Genomic DNA, 15747 nt, shown 5'->3' with positions numbered 1-15747 from the left:
TGTAATGAACTCTTGATAACAAAGAGTTAATAATAGTGGAAGGTTAGTAAGGATCATTTTTTATAAATAAAAACTGTTTGCCTTTTAAGGTTGTTAACAAGTTGAAAGTGTTAACAGATGTTGACTTAAATCAGGCCTTTTCTGCTATGGTGCTACATTGCTTGTTTGCTGGTGCTAGGCTTTGAAGACTAAAGCTTAAAGAATATGCCTGAACTTCCAAGTGCTTCTTGTTTTCTTGAGAATTCTATCAGTATAAGATCAATCACATTAATTTCTGTATGCACAAATGTGCATCCAATACACACTAGAAAATAATGAGGAGGTATAGCTCTGTACTACACAATTATTAACAAATTTGTACTATGATTTGCTAAGAATGATTAGTGTCATGTAGTTATTAGTGCAATTCAATTTTCACACATGGTTTCACCTTCAAGCACTTCATCAACTTGGAACACTTGAGTCTTGTATAATGGGCAAGGTTTAGGGTTATAGTCAAATCTGTTTGGTCTTGTACACATAGCCAGTCACTTAGTTGTGCCCATAGCCAGTCACCTTTGTTCTGTTGGCATTTGCTGAGTCAACATGTATCTTGGCTTACAGTTTTATTTCTGCTTGTTATAACTTTAATTGGGTCATAACAAGTTGTCGCTGTCTACTCTTTGTAAATAAACCAGCAGAAAAATGATGTGGCTGGCCACACACAAGTTGAGAAGTCTATTAACATCTAAGAGTACACAAACAAAACTATAAAAATATAAATTCTAGATGAACTGATAAAAAAAAAACTAGTTATAAAGATTAAAATTACACAAGACACTTAATGTTCAGTTAGTGTCCCTTTTAAAGGCAAAGTTCAGCCCAACATGTAGTCTTTCCTTCCAGACAGCTTCAGTGTGTGTTTCCCCATTCTCTCGTTGACTGCTACACTTGTCAAGATAGTAGAGGAAGTCTTTGCCATCCTTCCAGCCTTCTTCCTCCAACAGTGTGGCCATTTCTCTTGTATAAAACATGTTGTCTCCTATTCCATCACCAGAGTCAATGTAGAGCCTACAGTTTGGCTTTAGCTTGTTGAAACTTCTCACTACATCAAAACAAGTAGCTCCTGTCTTGTCAACAAACCAAAACGAGGGTGATGTGGAGATGGCACAACTAAACTTGTCAGGGCAGCACATGGCCATACAAAAGCTGATCACTCCACCCATTGAAGCACCATATGTGTAAGTGTTTGCTGCATCTGGTAGGGTCCTGAAGCTATTGTCAATTTCTGTCTTCACTATGTCAATAATATACCTCACAAATGGGTGTTGGGCTGTGTTACTGAGGACATCAGGGCAATACTCACGTTTTCTGTTTCCACAGCAGACAAAATCAGAATTGGGGATTGCAACAACAATGAACTCTGGCAAGCCTTGTCCCCAGAAATAATCTAGCTTCTCATCTAAATAAAGCCCACCAAGCATTGGTCCACCATGATAGCCAGGTGTTGAGAATACATTCTGTCCATCATGGACATACATGACAGGATAGTGGCGTTCACTCCCATCATTGTAAGATGGAGGGAGGTAGACAAACACCAACCTAGTCCAAACCCCCTGTGATGATAAGCTTTCAGGCACCTTTGGACAGATCACTTGAAAACAATCCCCTTGAGCTCTGCCGTGGTCTCTGTGAGGTGGATGTTGATCACGGAGTCCGTAAACTCCCGGATCCATATGAACAAACATTATCGAGTTTCCATACGCGTGTTCACGGTGTGGGTTATGGTCGTCAGCGACCCAATGACCGTCCACATAAAACTTGTACTCGTAGTAACCTTCTCCAAGTAGCAAAGTGACTGAGAAACCTTCATCACAGGGGTTCATTCTGTGACGGGTAACGTCCCAGCTGCAAAAGTCTCCTGCAAGATAGACATCTTTCGCTTCGTGTGACCGGTAAATAAAAGTTACGTCAAACCATTCCTTTTCCATAATCTAGTTCGCTCTCGAGATCCCCCCGTCCGTTTTGCGCGTTATTTAGAACCGAAATACACGATTATGGGTGCCGGTGGTTCTTCAGAAGAAAGAGAAGTTACAGTGGAACAAGACGATAGCGATTCGTCCGGTCTTTCGATAAAGGTATACCAAATTTACACTGTAGCGATAGCAGACGAGGAGCCTTCTTATTCACTGCTGCAATAATTAAAGGTGACAGAGGACTTTGTCAAGCACGTGTACAACAAGTCCTCGGGTAGAGATGATGACGTTGAAGGTCAGTACTAACGTGCTTATCAGCCACTGATGGAATATGCTACCAGATGGGTCAACATCCTCCAACAACCGAGACCTTAAGAGGGAGCTTGCATGGTACAAACAAGAGTTACAAAAGGAACAAAGAAAGGTAGTATTGGAAGTGTAGAGCTGGCCTACTCAATGAATCCTGCAGATAGAACACTTTCAGCAAATGAGTGCACAACATTTTAGCCAGGAGGCAGAAGTAGTCCACCAAAAGTTTGAGTAAGTTTGAATTGCCCATACGAAATGTTACCTATATATAATTGCCAACAGATCTACTCCACTTACAAAACTGGTACCTGTTTGTAAGGACCTAGAACAACAGGTATTGCAGTGTTACAAACAAAATCCAGGTAGAAGTCTCAACTGTTCTGATGTAGTACGCAATTACCAAGAGTGTGTAAACAAAGCAAGAAAGGTATGCACCCATACTGTTTGAATGTAACACTATTTCTTGCTTACAGGGTGTACTAGCAAAATAAATCACACAGCAGCAGATACATGTATACGAAAAACTTTTTAAAATCAAATCAGTCAGTAACATTCTTCAATATACGATCCAAGTAAGCGTTATGAGCAGTGAACGCAGGAGAGTATCGCTAATAGGAAATGAAGTCATGTTGAATACACTCGCGTGTGCATGGTCTTCCTTACCCCTTTCTTAAAGTAGAGGTCTTTATGATATTTGGCTTGTGGTATGACTCTAGTAACAATATCTGTCCCAACCTTGTTTACTCTTGCTTTAGGATAAGTCTGGGCTGCAAATGTAGAAGATACAAGCTCTCAGCATGTATGCAATAATTTTGCTGGCCAAAAAAAAAACAAAAAATGACCAGGATGTGGTACAGTTATCGTCTTACCAGAAAAAGGACGATCCTGACTAAGCTGTTTGTTCAACCCTGTTTTTCCTGAATCAGGAGTAGTGAGAAACCTCATCCTGGGTTTGTTCTCCAGTAAAATAATATTATCCTAAATGTCATCAATAGCTTGTTACTGTCACATGCGATTACTTACTGGTCTAAAGTCATGTGGCTTGGGGTTGGTGTAAGGATGATTGGCACATGAGAGATGGTCTTGAGCTATTTTGACCCGATCATCATCTTTACGAGAGCATTTCACCCTCGGCTGAAAATCTTTTCTTGTTATCTGTGGACTTGTCTTTCTGTTTTGTTTTATAATTTCTAAAATCCTCTCCTTGTAGTATTCATCAGTTTCCAGAGGAATACAAGCAATTGTGTGTCTGTGCCACTTGTACTGAGGGTGTGGAACTACATGAGCAGCCTTGATTGTTGATGGATCCTTGTTTGTGGCCTCATCTTTGAGGGAGACCTGGTGGTAGCGATGGGAAAAGTCTACCTGGCGGTCTACACCGCTAGCCCGGAATCCAGGTCTCAGTCTTGGGGCTGGTATCCAATTGGAAACTGTGGCATCACTTTTACCCAATAAGTAATTTTGCTTGACATCGAAGTCCCACTTTGACTGCAAGCTGAAAGAATACGGGTTACTCATTACCAATGGTGTTAATATGTTTCTCACTTGTAACGTAGTAACGGCTGGAAATTCGCACCTCACTGCACCTTCACAATAGAGCACACGTGATGGAACTTGCTAAGTTTAATTGTGGGTTTGAGTTATGGGACTATCTGGTGCAGTGTGTGGATGGTGTTGTGGAATTGTACTAGTGTGTGTAGCAGTGATCTTTCTTCTATGGAATGAGGTCAGTGCACAAGTATTTACTCCCACGTGCAGGTGTAGGCTGATTGATTAGAGTGAGCAAGTTAATGAACTTACAATATTAACAGGTCTTCAAGTGTGAAAGTGTCTAAGGCCACATAAACTTAATTGTTAGTTTCTCATCCTCCTGTACTCAAAATAACAGTGCGGGGGGCGCGGATTTTTATTTTACTAACTAGATAGCAGTTAAAGTGACTGCAAATGTAATTTTCTTTGCAAGATTTCAACTATAAAAGGTGCTAATTGGCCTCCCTTAGCCACCAGTGGTGCAAGAAATCCTTGTTGAGGTAAGAAAAACAGCAACACGGGTGGGGATGAGATCTAATAATTAGTCTATGTGGCCTAATTAACCATGTATTTTGGTACTGGAATATGTTTACAACTATCTCTACCTACACCTCTTAATGCCCCATAGCTAATTAACTTAACTGCTTAATTAAACTTTATATTTTGCAACATTGTTTTCTTTACTATAATTATCGTCACCACCCGCATGGTATTTCAGGATTGCTCAAAATTTTTCATTCGTTTTATCTTTGTGTGGCTGCTATAGCTAACTAGCTATACATAGGAGTGTTATAGTGTGGGTGAAGTTTTGGATTCTTCTCGGGATTCTTACCGGTTTCACTTTGATTGATACTTGAATGCAAAATACTCTAATAAAACAGTCAGGCAAAGCTGAGTAGGACAACACACATTGTAAGACAATCACCTATAACATTCTGTGTACTGATGATTTATTCCACCTGGTCATGTAAGTATGGCTTCATCTGATATGAGGGCCAGGGACTATATGGCTTATACCAGACTTGCTCTTTTTAGGAGAGTCTCTGATATTTTTGCAGTATATAATTGTTATATTATATAAGTTATTAAAGGGGACATGTACCATTTTAAGTTTTCCATTTTCTCAAATTAGAATGGCTTGTTTTAACCATGTGAATAATGTTGTCACTAAATAAACAACAAAATTTAAAATTTTATGGCAGTCTTAACATATTTTTGAGCAAATATTACAAGTCCAAAATTCTGTCAATGCCCACTATGTGGTCACCAAAATTTTCAAATGGCACTTGACTCCTTCTGTCACTGGCCCGGCCCCTTCAATTGTAAAGTGGTAGTGGCATAATTATAATTAGTTGTATCACTTTTTGCATATGTATCTTGGTGATAAATCTAGCAGAAATACAGCACAACGATGATTCTGAAGCCACATTTCCATAACAAAAATGACCACTTACCCTCATGTTTTTTTTTTCTGGAAAAGCTTTCATTAATCAGCTTTGCCCAGCCTAATAGGATAGGAGATTTAAGTGTCATCTCATACACATGTGTTGTCCTATGTATGATTTTTAGGGTAGAGCAGTACGGCGGGCTTACCTACTTGATGAAGCACTCTCGAGATGTCGTTCCCTCACTAACATTGATGTGGCATTTGACAACAACAATGGCCATCTCGTACACCTCACTGGTACTCTGATCACCACTGAGGTAAGTAACAATGCTATCTTGCTTCAGTAGTCCATGGATTGTTGAGCTTAAGTATCTGACAAAGTTATGCTTATAAGTTGCTGTGGAAGCCATTGAAGGTTTCTTTGATGAAGGGATCTAGAACCTGAGATACTCTAACAGAGCAGTCATCCTAATGAATAATTGCTATATAAAATATCAAGATATCCTAGTAGAGCAGTCAATGTAGTATTCTGATAAACTTATAAATCACTCTCTGAGGGTCTGATTCTCAAATGTTTTTCTGAAATCCTGGAATGGGGGGAGGCATGCCTCCAGACCCACCAAGTGTTACTGTGCTAAGGTATGCCTTCCTACTACATAACTAGCTATACACCATCATGTAGCTAGGTTTTGGCATCACCAAGAATTTGATTATTCCCCTGGATCTAGTTTGATGTGTACACATGTCCTGTTTTATCTAACTTCTCATTCACCAGTACTAATATTAAATAGCAAAGCAAACAGGTTTTATGTGGTTAGCTCAGAATGAGTCTGCTCTTATTAACTTCTTAATGGTTGCAAAAATCATTGATGTGCAGGGGCAGAAGCAAAAAAATTTTTAAGGGATGAGTTGTTACCAGACTGTGTGATGCCTAGCTACCCAACACTATACCTAGGTAATGTCTTAGTGTGCAAACTTTAATGTGAAGCATCAAATTTAGGGAGGTCTGCTCCCAGGAATTTTTTTGAAAATTAGACCCTCTGAAATTGAATCTGAGAGTGATTTTTAAGTTTATCAGAATATTATTAACGTGGCCATTGTAATAGGGTGACTACTCTAGAGTATCATAATCTTAGTTGATTTACTGACATTGCAGGTAACTAAGCATTTTTATAGTTGGTGACAGCTAGAGGGGGGGCTAGGCCCCCTCTTCTTCGCCATCCCTGTAGGGGCTGTAAGGAAAACAGTGACACAGCTGATAAGAAATTAAGTGACCTAATGCGTTTAGAATATTTATTTTACCTGTAGCCACTGGAAGACACTCACTATGGTATTAGTGTGTGGGCGGTACGGTTACGACGTGTCGTTGAGATGTACCAGTGGGTTGAAGAGCACTACACAAGAGAATATGAAGAAGATGGGGAGACTAGAAAAGAAGTGACTTATTATTACTGTTAGTTTAGGTGAGAGAAGTAGTGTACTGACTAAGATATTTCTTGTATCACAGCTAAAGAGTGGAAGAGAACGTTGATTGACAGCAGCTTCTTTGATGAGAGTTGGTTTCATAAGAACCCGAGGTACAGTGTTAAGACAACAGTAGAGTTAAGTGGTGGGTATGTCATAACAGCACATTTCCTATTGGTCAAAAAGAATGGAAGGCTCATACAATGGTAGGATCATTTCAACTATCTGCAGGTACATTCATTAACTACACTGTGACGTAGCATTTATATTCTGTGTAGCCCTGGTTGAGTTATTGACCGATTGGTGGCCAGTGGAGTTGTCATTCAATGATAGATTGAACAGTGAAGGGGTCATACTCCTCGATAGTGTCATCTATTATAGTAACAATCCTACAATTCCAGAAGTGGGAGATGTACGCATCAAATATGAAGCAGCTGGTCATGCAGGCTCAACCAGACCTGATCGTGTAGGAGGTTATAGCATGTAAAGTTCAGGTATGTACATTATTGTTGTAGGTCAGTATAATTGCTCGCCAGTCTCAAGGGGCAGAGCTAACTGCATATTATAGTGCTGACCTGGATGAGGAGCTACTTCTGTTGCACACTGGTACAGCATCACATGAGGTGAGAACCCCACCCATTTTAACATCAGTGCTGTTACAACAGCCAACAGGAAATGTTCAGTAAAGAACACACTTCAAATATTATCATGACTTGGGTGTATCGTGGTATAGGCTGGTGCGGTACTTTCATTGGATTTATTCTATTTACAAATCTAGGGATGTATTTAGGTGAGTGTTGTAAATGCCAACGTGTATGTGATAGTGCACTTGTTGTAGTGGAAGATATTCCAGTTATCAGAGAACTAGTCAGCTGTGGATTACTCATTACAAACATAATCCTGGCATCATCAGTGACCTTATTCACTATAGCTATTGGCTGGCTGCGTCATCGGCCACTGATTGCTATAGCTCTGCTTGCCATAGCTAGTATACCTTATATGATGATGGTGAAGAAACAAATACCACGATGAAATCTAGCCACACCATTTAAATTTCCATTATCCATTTTTTTGAAATATGTGCAAATAGTAATGTATTGGTGTATATCACAATCCTCCAATGCACAAATATTTAATGTCAACGTACTCGTTGATGCCGTACTTTGATCCCTCTCTGCCCAGTCCTGACTGCTTGATGCCACCAAATGGGACACTTGCCGCAGACACAGCACCTTCATTAATTCCTAGTATTCCGCACTCTATTTGTTCGGCAACCCTCCAAGATTGTCTCAGGTCATTAGTGAAGAAATAAGCTAACAAAGGAATGACTACCATCAGATTAGTGCATCAATAATTGCCACTTACATGCTAAACCATAAGATGTGTTATTTGCAAGTGCTATAGCTTCGTCTTCATCATGAAATCTACAGGAATTATGTATTGTATTAATGAAAGATGATAAGTGTGTGCATACTTAGTGATGGGTGCTACTGGACCGAATATTTCTTCATGGGTCATGTCCATGCTGGGGTCCATGTTGGTGATCACTGAAGGCCTGTAGAAACATGTTCCCAACTGGTCATCAATGTTTCCGCCTGTGATGATCTCAGCACCTTTTGATGTGGCATCAGAGACAAGTTGTGTTACCTGGAAGGTGTGTACATTACAATAGGCATTGCTTAAGTCAGTTCACCCATAGTTAGGTTGCCTGTCTAAATCTTCTCATCTTAAAAATACAAACATCAAGGTCAAAATGTTTGTCCAAAGACAGGCCAAATTAGATAGGGTTACTTTCTCAGTAAAACGTACATGGCAATATTTTTTTTTACCTTATCAATAGCTTTTGGGGTAATGAGTGGTCCTTGGTTGACTCCTGTGTCAAAACCTTTTCCTAATTTGAGTCCCTTTACTTTCTTGGTCAACTGCTCAACGTATTCATCAAAAATTACATCCTGTACTAAGATGCGATTGGCAGCAATGCATGTCTGGAAGATAGTGAAGTCAATCAGTCAGGCATATGGTATATAACTGATTATAACCTGTCCTGTATTCCTGAACTTTGCTGCTATTGTTCCTTTTACTGCAGTCTCCACATCAGCTGATTTGAAGACAATGAGGGGAGCATTTCCACCAAGCTCCAGTGAAAGACGCTTTATACTATCAGCACAATTTCGCATTAATAACTGCAATACAATAGGTCACTTGTGTTACATTGTATTTAAAGTCACTCACCCTTCCTACTGCAGTAGAACCGGTAAATGATACCTTAGAGATATCATTGCTAGTACAGATTGCGTCACTAACTTCAGATATTTGGGGTCTGCTGCACGTCACCAAGTTGAACAATCCTGGTGGTGTCCCACCCTGAGCAAACACCTATACCAGCCACATTTTAGTGATAACAAACAATACACCTTGAACAAGTACCTCTGCAATAACCATGGCTGACAAGGGAGTCTCCTCCGAAGGCTTGGCCACTACACTGCAACCAGCGGCTAAAGCTGCTGATGCTTTACGCAGCAACATGGCACAGGGGAAGTTCCACTAGTGCGGTAACACTACTAGATATTGTATGAAGTGAAGTGTTGCACACTTACGGGGACAATCAACGCAGCCACTCCAACTGGTTGTTTAATGACTAGTGTCCTCTGGCCCTTGATAGGAGCGGGAATGATATCACCATATACTCTGCTGCTTTCCTCAGCAAACCATTCAACGAATGATAAACCATAAGCTACTTCTGCTTGTGCTTCCACCAATGGTTTACCCTGTTATATGCCTGTAAGTGATAGCTATACCATAATATATCTCACCTGTTCTAGTGTTATTAGTTCAGCCAAGTGGTCTTTAACATCCAGTAATCGAGTGTGACAATTCTTTAGAACACTAGCTCTCTCCTAACAAGCAACAATACAACATACTAATTAAAGCACTGCAGTTGGTGAAATACAAGTATGAGGGTGTGGCCAAGAGGACAGAATATAGCACCAGGTAAAGCCAAGTGCTATATTTGGCTCGAGACCACACTGGAGTGCTATATTTTGTGTAGAGCATGAACGTATGCAGTAGGGCTGGGACAAATAATCTGAATGACTATTTGTTTGATTCCTTACTACAGTGGATCCTCGCTTATCTGAACCTCAACTATCCGAACACTAAGACTGACTGTTCAATTAGAGTATTTTGTCATTAGCGTGTGTTCTATTAACTCTAGGAACAAGGATAACTGAGGATACACTGTATTTGTATGCCAGAGTCATTATTTGAACATTTGCTTTTCTCTTGGTAAGCTCTGTTTCATTTCTTAACTGCCCCTGCTTTTGCACTGGTTAGTTATATATTTGTACTGTTGTAATGTTTTCTGTGCCTAGAACACCAACTCAGTCTTTTACTTTTTTACAAGCTTCTTATTTTATTTGTAAACAATGTTTGAAACTTTGTTCATTTCAGAAAATTTAACATTCATCCCAGGTAGCTATCTTTTGTAGAATCCAGAGTTGCAATCAAAATAAAGTAGCAATTAATATACAACCTGAAACACCACAATAACACTGAGAAAGCTAACAGCTACTCGTGATTATAGGGGCAACAGTTGGGGTCCCTTCTCGAGCCATCACAATGGAAAACCACAAATTGAAAAAAAAAAACGATTTCACATTATTTGTAGGTGTGAATGTCAAAAATATGGTAATCTCAAATGAATAGGGTACATATGTAGGTCATAAGATATGACTATTAGAATCCCATACATTATGTATGTAAAACTGTTACCTCCTTGTATGACGGTTAATACGAAGGATTAACCATGTGACAGACAATCTATCACGTGTTGTTGAAATCTGTCTTCTAATATATTGGTCCACATGGGGATGCATGTGTGTAAGACAAAAATTTCCCTGCTTTACCATTCCCAAAGTGTGACTCTATAATACTTGTTCAGTAACTATGTGTGGTCACAATTACGGAGGCACATATTCCATGATCATTCTTTTTTTTTTAATTCTTCATGGTGATGTTGACATTCTAGGAAGCTAATTACACATAACTATTAATGTTACAGTCAGACAAGGGAGGTGATTGTTTGTCAAACTTGTTCATGCTGCAGACCATTTCCAGCATGTAATGAACCATGATGTGACAGGTGCTGGTCTGGGCTCTGCATCACCCAAACCAACATGGGTAAAGTACTTAGTCTAGTTGATGTGAATAAGCACATGCTCAGAATGTGGATATTATTTGATATCACCACGCCACCACCACAGGCCACTCCTGGGATGGGCAGTATTGACATTTCTGCCATACGATTATTGTCATGAGCCATAATCACGATTATCACGATTGTTGTCCACTCAACCACTGTAACAGGAATCGCTAAAATATTCAAACTAACTGACAAAATATTCAAGGTGAATGATTATAACTTTTTAAAATTCCTTGACTATCACGATTATTACACGATAATTGCTAATTTCGATTATCACTAAGTAACAAAAATGAGACGATATCGATTATTTCCAACAAAATAGTCAAGATTATCATGATAACCGAATAATTGCCCATCCCTACTCCTATTAGGCAAGTGTAGGAGGTACTACCTCTCCCCTTCAGTGTCAAAGGAGCAGTACTAAATGGGAAAACTACAAACTTCAAAATGTCATCTATTCAAGCTATCCTTTTAAAACTTGGAGAGGTTTAGACATTGACACTTACAAATATAGGTTGCTACAGGCAACAATTTATTTTTTCCTTACAGAAAATAAAGTTTGTTGGAGGTATAATATTATAGCAACATAGGTGCATCGTGCATTGTGATTGCATTCTTTTGGGTTGGTCCCCTGGCCGCTTGTCTGTCTTAAGTTAATTAAAACAATAACTACTAGGGTAAAACTAAAGGGGGTATATTGTTGGAGATCATATCAGAAAGGTCAGTTATAATACCCATGAATATGATGCAACTCACTTTGGCAGTTATCCTGCACCAACTTTTTTGAGCAGTATGTGCTTCAGAAATGGCCTCCAGTACATCATCCTTGTTCATATCAGGAACTTCTGCAATCACCTCCCATGTTGCTGGGTTGTACACGAGAAAGGTCTTCTTTGAATGGGCGTCTCTCCATACCCCGCCAACAAACGCTTTTCTTAAGTTTCCTTCAGTCAAGCGAGCCGCTTGGTTACCTAATTTCTTTACAATATCCACAGCTCTTAACGCCGCCATTCATTCAACACACCTGAACTATGCCTGAACACACAACGAACCTATTGTATTGTTCACGTGCAGACAACATGTGCAGTTGACATTGTTTGGGTGATTGTGAAGGGGTTTCCCCTAAAACCCGTAGACGATTCATTGGCGCGAAATACAAATTCGAAATAATGGACACTTTTCACGAGGATGATGGTAGGGTTGCTATTATTCGAACAAGATCAATATTTATTTGATATTTTTAAAGTGATAAAAGGTTTTGAAAGTGATGAGGACCAACTCGAGTACCTCGCCTCTCTAATGAGCGATGGAGAAGACGATGGAACACAACTCAAGACACCAGGAGATGAACAAAAAAAGAGTAGAACTGAAAGCAAAGCTTTTGACAAGGAACTGGACGAGATAACTAAGAGTAGGAAGCGAAAACTATCTAGTGAGTCAGGGAAACGTGTTAACAAGAAAAAAAAAGAACAAGTGAATGACAAGACAGCTTCACTACAAGGTAGACTAGTAGCTCTAGCTGACCAGCTTACAGTGAGTATGTTATTTTAGTTGAACTAGAAGAAATGAAAAAGAAAATGATGAAAATGGAGCAATTGTTAAAGGAGAAACAGCCCTCAGCACAGCCAACAAACAAAGGTATATACTCCTTTATTTGTTTTAGTCTATTTACTGTTGTCAATTCAGGTACTACAAACAAGAGAGATGTTAATGGAAGAAGATTAGCACATCAACCACAATGTAGCAACAATGGTATGTTACAGCCATTAGCAACTCTACCTACCATATGTCACCAGTAGCGTCATCCAGTGTGGTAAACACTTCACTGAAGGATAATAAAAATACTATTGGTAACAAGACTACTGGATTGGGTCACAAACAGCAACATGATAATGCCAAACAAATTTTGGCTAGTGATAAATCTGTCAATGAAAAAGAGTGCATCACTGAGATATACTCAGGGCTCAGAATCAGGTAGCAATTACTTCATAGTAAATGTAGTCGTTCATTTTATGTGTCTGTAGAAATCCATTAGTTTCATCACAGACTATGAAGGAAAGAATGGCCAATAGAAAGATGATTCGAATTCCCATGGTATGTTCTCATGTGAAGGATGGTGATATTGCCGGAGAGTGGGTCACCATTGGGGTAGTTGTTAGTAAGCTACCTCCTAAAGACACGGCAAAGGTTTGAGTATAAAAGAAAAGGCAATTCCCTTTCAAATCTCTCAATACAGGGAGGGAGATATTGTATACTTCGTATATCGGACTTATCCTCTCAAAGTGCAGTCCTTGCATTGTTCTTGTTTGACAATGCTTGTAAGGTCCACTGGAAGCTACAAACAGGAGATGTGATAGCAGTATTGAGCCCCAGCTTGAGGCCAGATGACCGGGCTGAGTCAGGTGGAAAGTACACACTCTCATTAAGTAATGCAGACAAGCTGATGAGAATGGGATCATCACGCGATTTTACCACGTGTGGTGGAATTGTGAAGAGCACAGGCAAAAAGTGCACAAATTTTGCCAAGAAGTATGCCATCCCTACATAGTGTGTTGTATAGGGTAATTGTGATAGGTCAGAGGGAGGCTGTTGTGAGTACCATATCAGTCAAGAGTATCGGTCCAGGATAGCATCTCGGATGGAACTACAAAGCGGGTAAAAGTGTATGTTGTATTAGAGTGTTTTAAAAATGGTTACCATTCCACAGATATGGTCCAACAGTGTCAGGAATGGAAAGACTGAAGAAAAAAATGAAACACGATAATGCATTTTATGGTGGTGACTTTCTCAGAGCTTCTGACGACTCTGGAAGTATTCCTAAGAAAAAGGTTAAGAATCGTTTATTTGCTCCTGGTGCCAAAGAGGCGGCTGCTTATATGAGTGAGGAATTACAGAAGGAGAGACAATCAAACAAACCAACTGCTGAAGAATCAGCTGTTTTGTAAGTCCTTTCATTTATAGTAGCTGACATTGTCATGCTACATTGTAGCAAGGAAATGTTGAAGCTTCAGTCTTCTGGAGCACGCAACTTCAACCATTACAGGACTAAAGATAGGCCAACATTATCAGGTAAATTTGTGTAGCATGTTTGCAGGGTGAGTATGCAGTCTTCTGGCTTACTAGATGACAAACCACCAGATTTGTTAACAATGGAGTTTATCCAAAAGCAGCAAGACGGCAATGGCAGCAGTGGTGTTCATTTACCAGCAGTGACACCATTTTTGGGCCGTGGTCTGTTACCAGGAACTGAAGTGGATTTAACTTCTTCCTTGAAGCCAAATATGAGGACAGCTAAAGTAATTCTAAATTTGCATGGCTTCAGTTACGATCGAATTGGTTATGTGTAGCTAAAAGCTATTGCAGCAGTACAACAGAACCCCATTGAGAGGGAGGACCCCAATGCCATCAAGAAGCAAAATACGAGTGATAAAATTAAGGAGTCAATAGCTGAGAGAGCAAAAGGATCTGCCGAACATAAGGAGAATGGTGAGTATGTTTCACAACATGTTATCACTTCTTATCTTGTTGGTGAAGTGTCCTCAGAACAAGACAGAAATGGTAAGAAGAGAATGAATAGTGAAGAGATTGAAAGAATAATGAATAAAAAATCATCTCATAGTTGGGAGATAAATGAGGTGAATGTGTGTATGTGTGGATGCTACAACTGGGTGAGCTGCTTCCCCAGTTGACACCAGGTCCCCAATAGCAATGTGAGTAAAATCTCTTGCTCAGCAACAACACCAAATTGGCATAACTGGTGTAGCCTTTTGATTACCAGGCCAATGCTCTAGCCACTTGTCTATGCTGCCTAATTGATAAAACTAGTGTAACTGGAGAAGCAAATGTCCTTGTCTCGCTTAGGGTCGTTATGGAATTTTAGGTTCTGTGACCTCTCTCCATGAGACCTGGACAGTCCTCCTGTGGGCTACTGGATTTGCTTGCACAAGTGCCTGAGAGGTGCACAGTGCTTGTTTGCTGGGCAGCAATAGTTGTGTTTTGCACGGCTACAGGAGTGTGTGTGTGTGTGTAACAGGTGGGGTTCACGTAGGACTTTGGGTACCCACATCTTCCTCTGTGAGGTATGGCACAGCCTTCTGCAGATCGCTAATCCTACTCCAGGAGGATTTACCTGATAGTGCACAAGTTTCCCTAGCTAAAGGCTTTGTTTTGTGTGTGTGTTGTGTGTGGTAGTGACTTTGCATTATACATGTGGTGGTTGCATTAAATTTTACACAATTCCTTGTAGGAAGAGTGGGCCAGAGAGGAGTTTTATTTCCGGCAGTTAGAGATAAAGGAAGCCATGGAAGAAAAGATGCAAAAGATTGAGAAATTGTCTGTTAAAGTGGTCACCTGCAAAGAGGTGTGTTAGTATTACATTACCTACATAGGGTGGGGAAACGCGTAACTTTGTGTCATTGTCACCTTCTCAGTGTGGCTACACAGCTGAACATGCCAGTGAAAGGTGCAGGAAAGAAGGACACAAACTTGTACACAAGAGAGCAGAAAAAAGATTTTTTAATTGTTCATCATGTAAGACACGTATCATAGCATACGATCGCTACCCAAAGCAAGCATGCAGGTAAGGGATAATGGGTTAGATGTCTCCAGTATTCAATGTGTTTGCACACTTCCAGTACATGTGGTGGTAACAACTTCAAGAAGGCAGGGATGTTTAAGGTTGTTGGTGTGTATTAGAGTGTGAAGCTGATACCTCGTGTGATATTGTGTAGGAAAGAACTGGTCCCAAGTTAGACAGTGAAAAATTATTACTGAGAGGAGAAGAGGAAAAGTTTCTGACTAGTTTACGATAAAATAATGAATGTACATTTCACAGCTCACCAATTCCATAAGTAACCTTTGTCACATTTTGATAAAAAATTAATAAAACACGACTGTCC

The 15747-nt window shown here is 39.9% G+C and overlaps 6 protein-coding genes across 7 annotated transcripts; 3 read left to right on the top strand and 3 right to left on the bottom strand.

Annotated features, from left to right (window-relative positions):
• Window positions 1-669: 669 nt before the first annotated feature.
• LOC136259775 (uncharacterized) lies at window positions 670-2052 on the bottom strand. Its single transcript, XM_066053313.1, has one exon. The coding sequence runs from the start codon at window positions 1968-1970 to the stop codon at window positions 828-830; it is 1143 nt and encodes a 380-aa protein (XP_065909385.1). The 5' UTR covers window positions 1971-2052; the 3' UTR covers window positions 670-827.
• On the top strand, window positions 1749-2826 carry LOC136259785 (MICOS complex subunit MIC19-like). Its single transcript, XM_066053322.1, has 6 exons — window positions 1749-2117; window positions 2187-2250; window positions 2297-2379; window positions 2425-2495; window positions 2547-2691; window positions 2738-2826. Exons 1-6 carry the CDS (start codon window positions 2037-2039, stop codon window positions 2753-2755), a joined length of 462 nt encoding a protein of 153 aa, XP_065909394.1. The 5' UTR covers window positions 1749-2036; the 3' UTR covers window positions 2756-2826.
• LOC136259783 (uncharacterized) lies at window positions 2753-3824 on the bottom strand. Its single transcript, XM_066053320.1, has 4 exons — window positions 3288-3824; window positions 3134-3242; window positions 2928-3031; window positions 2753-2872 (listed from the first exon to the last, which is right to left on the bottom strand). The coding sequence occupies exons 1-4, from the start codon at window positions 3780-3782 to the stop codon at window positions 2804-2806; spliced, it is 777 nt and encodes a 258-aa protein (XP_065909392.1). The 5' UTR covers window positions 3783-3824; the 3' UTR covers window positions 2753-2803.
• LOC136259777 (transmembrane protein 43-like) lies at window positions 2957-7776 on the top strand. Its single transcript, XM_066053315.1, has 9 exons — window positions 2957-3990; window positions 5364-5498; window positions 6490-6634; window positions 6689-6758; window positions 6809-6876; window positions 6924-7111; window positions 7161-7268; window positions 7318-7435; window positions 7484-7776. Exons 1-9 carry the CDS (start codon window positions 3907-3909, stop codon window positions 7675-7677), a joined length of 1110 nt encoding a protein of 369 aa, XP_065909387.1. The 5' UTR covers window positions 2957-3906; the 3' UTR covers window positions 7678-7776.
• LOC136259772 (uncharacterized) lies at window positions 7693-11974 on the bottom strand. Its single transcript, XM_066053310.1, has 10 exons — window positions 11606-11974; window positions 9459-9542; window positions 9243-9413; window positions 9073-9189; window positions 8878-9021; window positions 8685-8828; window positions 8475-8630; window positions 8120-8292; window positions 8011-8069; window positions 7693-7958 (listed from the first exon to the last, which is right to left on the bottom strand). The coding sequence occupies exons 1-10, from the start codon at window positions 11858-11860 to the stop codon at window positions 7753-7755; spliced, it is 1509 nt and encodes a 502-aa protein (XP_065909382.1). The 5' UTR covers window positions 11861-11974; the 3' UTR covers window positions 7693-7752.
• Window positions 11573-15741, top strand: LOC136259765 (protein MCM10 homolog). 2 transcript variants are annotated; one of them, XM_066053299.1, is made up of 17 exons: window positions 11573-12043; window positions 12096-12350; window positions 12401-12487; window positions 12536-12601; window positions 12649-12823; window positions 12874-13036; window positions 13086-13378; window positions 13424-13504; window positions 13557-13790; window positions 13839-13918; window positions 13973-14145; window positions 14197-14335; window positions 14384-14484; window positions 15096-15209; window positions 15280-15428; window positions 15484-15526; window positions 15580-15741. In XM_066053299.1, exons 1-17 carry the CDS (start codon window positions 12019-12021, stop codon window positions 15658-15660), a joined length of 2259 nt encoding a protein of 752 aa, XP_065909371.1. In that variant the 5' UTR covers window positions 11573-12018; the 3' UTR covers window positions 15661-15741. The 2 variants fall into 2 exon arrangements, with proteins under 2 accessions (XP_065909371.1, XP_065909370.1); XM_066053298.1 differs by having other exon boundaries at window positions 11574-12043; window positions 12646-12823.
• Window positions 15742-15747: the final 6 nt, after the last annotated feature.

Source organism: Dysidea avara, chromosome 7, assembly GCF_963678975.1.
Source record: "Dysidea avara chromosome 7, odDysAvar1.4, whole genome shotgun sequence".
In the NCBI taxonomy this organism is placed as follows: domain Eukaryota; kingdom Metazoa; phylum Porifera; class Demospongiae; order Dictyoceratida; family Dysideidae; genus Dysidea; species Dysidea avara.
This window is presented reverse-complemented; position numbering and strand designations above follow the sequence as displayed.

Excerpts from the sequence above, each read along its gene's own strand:
- LOC136259775 (XM_066053313.1), bottom strand. The coding sequence starts at position 1,970 with ATGGAAAAGGAATGGTTTGACGTAACTTTTATTTACCGGTCACACGAA.
- LOC136259785 (XM_066053322.1), top strand. The coding sequence starts at position 2,037 with ATGGGTGCCGGTGGTTCTTCAGAAGAAAGAGAAGTTACAGTGGAACAA. Across the intron at positions 2,118-2,186 it reads CGTCCGGTCTTTCGATAAAG|GTGACAGAGGACTTTGTCAA; the intron begins GTATACCAAATT and ends CAATAATTAAAG. Across the intron at positions 2,496-2,546 it reads GTAGTCCACCAAAAGTTTGA|ATCTACTCCACTTACAAAAC; the intron begins GTAAGTTTGAAT and ends AATTGCCAACAG.
- LOC136259783 (XM_066053320.1), bottom strand. The coding sequence starts at position 3,782 with ATGAGTAACCCGTATTCTTTCAGCTTGCAGTCAAAGTGGGACTTCGAT. Across the intron at positions 3,243-3,287 it reads AGCCACATGACTTTAGACCA|GATAATATTATTTTACTGGA; the intron begins GTAAGTAATCGC and ends GATGACATTTAG. Across the intron at positions 2,873-2,927 it reads ACCTCTACTTTAAGAAAGGG|CGATACTCTCCTGCGTTCAC; the intron begins GTAAGGAAGACC and ends ATTTCCTATTAG.
- LOC136259777 (XM_066053315.1), top strand. The coding sequence starts at position 3,907 with ATGGGACTATCTGGTGCAGTGTGTGGATGGTGTTGTGGAATTGTACTA. Across the intron at positions 6,635-6,688 it reads AGAAGTGACTTATTATTACT|CTAAAGAGTGGAAGAGAACG; the intron begins GTTAGTTTAGGT and ends CTTGTATCACAG. Across the intron at positions 7,436-7,483 it reads AAATCTAGGGATGTATTTAG|TGGAAGATATTCCAGTTATC; the intron begins GTGAGTGTTGTA and ends CACTTGTTGTAG.
- LOC136259772 (XM_066053310.1), bottom strand. The coding sequence starts at position 11,860 with ATGGCGGCGTTAAGAGCTGTGGATATTGTAAAGAAATTAGGTAACCAA. Across the intron at positions 9,190-9,242 it reads TGGCTGCGTTGATTGTCCCC|TGGAACTTCCCCTGTGCCAT; the intron begins GTAAGTGTGCAA and ends TTACCGCACTAG. Across the intron at positions 8,631-8,684 it reads AGTTCAGGAATACAGGACAG|ACATGCATTGCTGCCAATCG; the intron begins GTTATAATCAGT and ends ACTATCTTCCAG.
- LOC136259765 (XM_066053298.1), top strand. The coding sequence starts at position 12,019 with ATGGACACTTTTCACGAGGATGATG. Across the intron at positions 12,044-12,095 it reads CACTTTTCACGAGGATGATG|TGATAAAAGGTTTTGAAAGT; the intron begins GTAGGGTTGCTA and ends ATATTTTTAAAG. Across the intron at positions 15,527-15,579 it reads AGAAGGCAGGGATGTTTAAG|GAAAGAACTGGTCCCAAGTT; the intron begins GTTGTTGGTGTG and ends GATATTGTGTAG.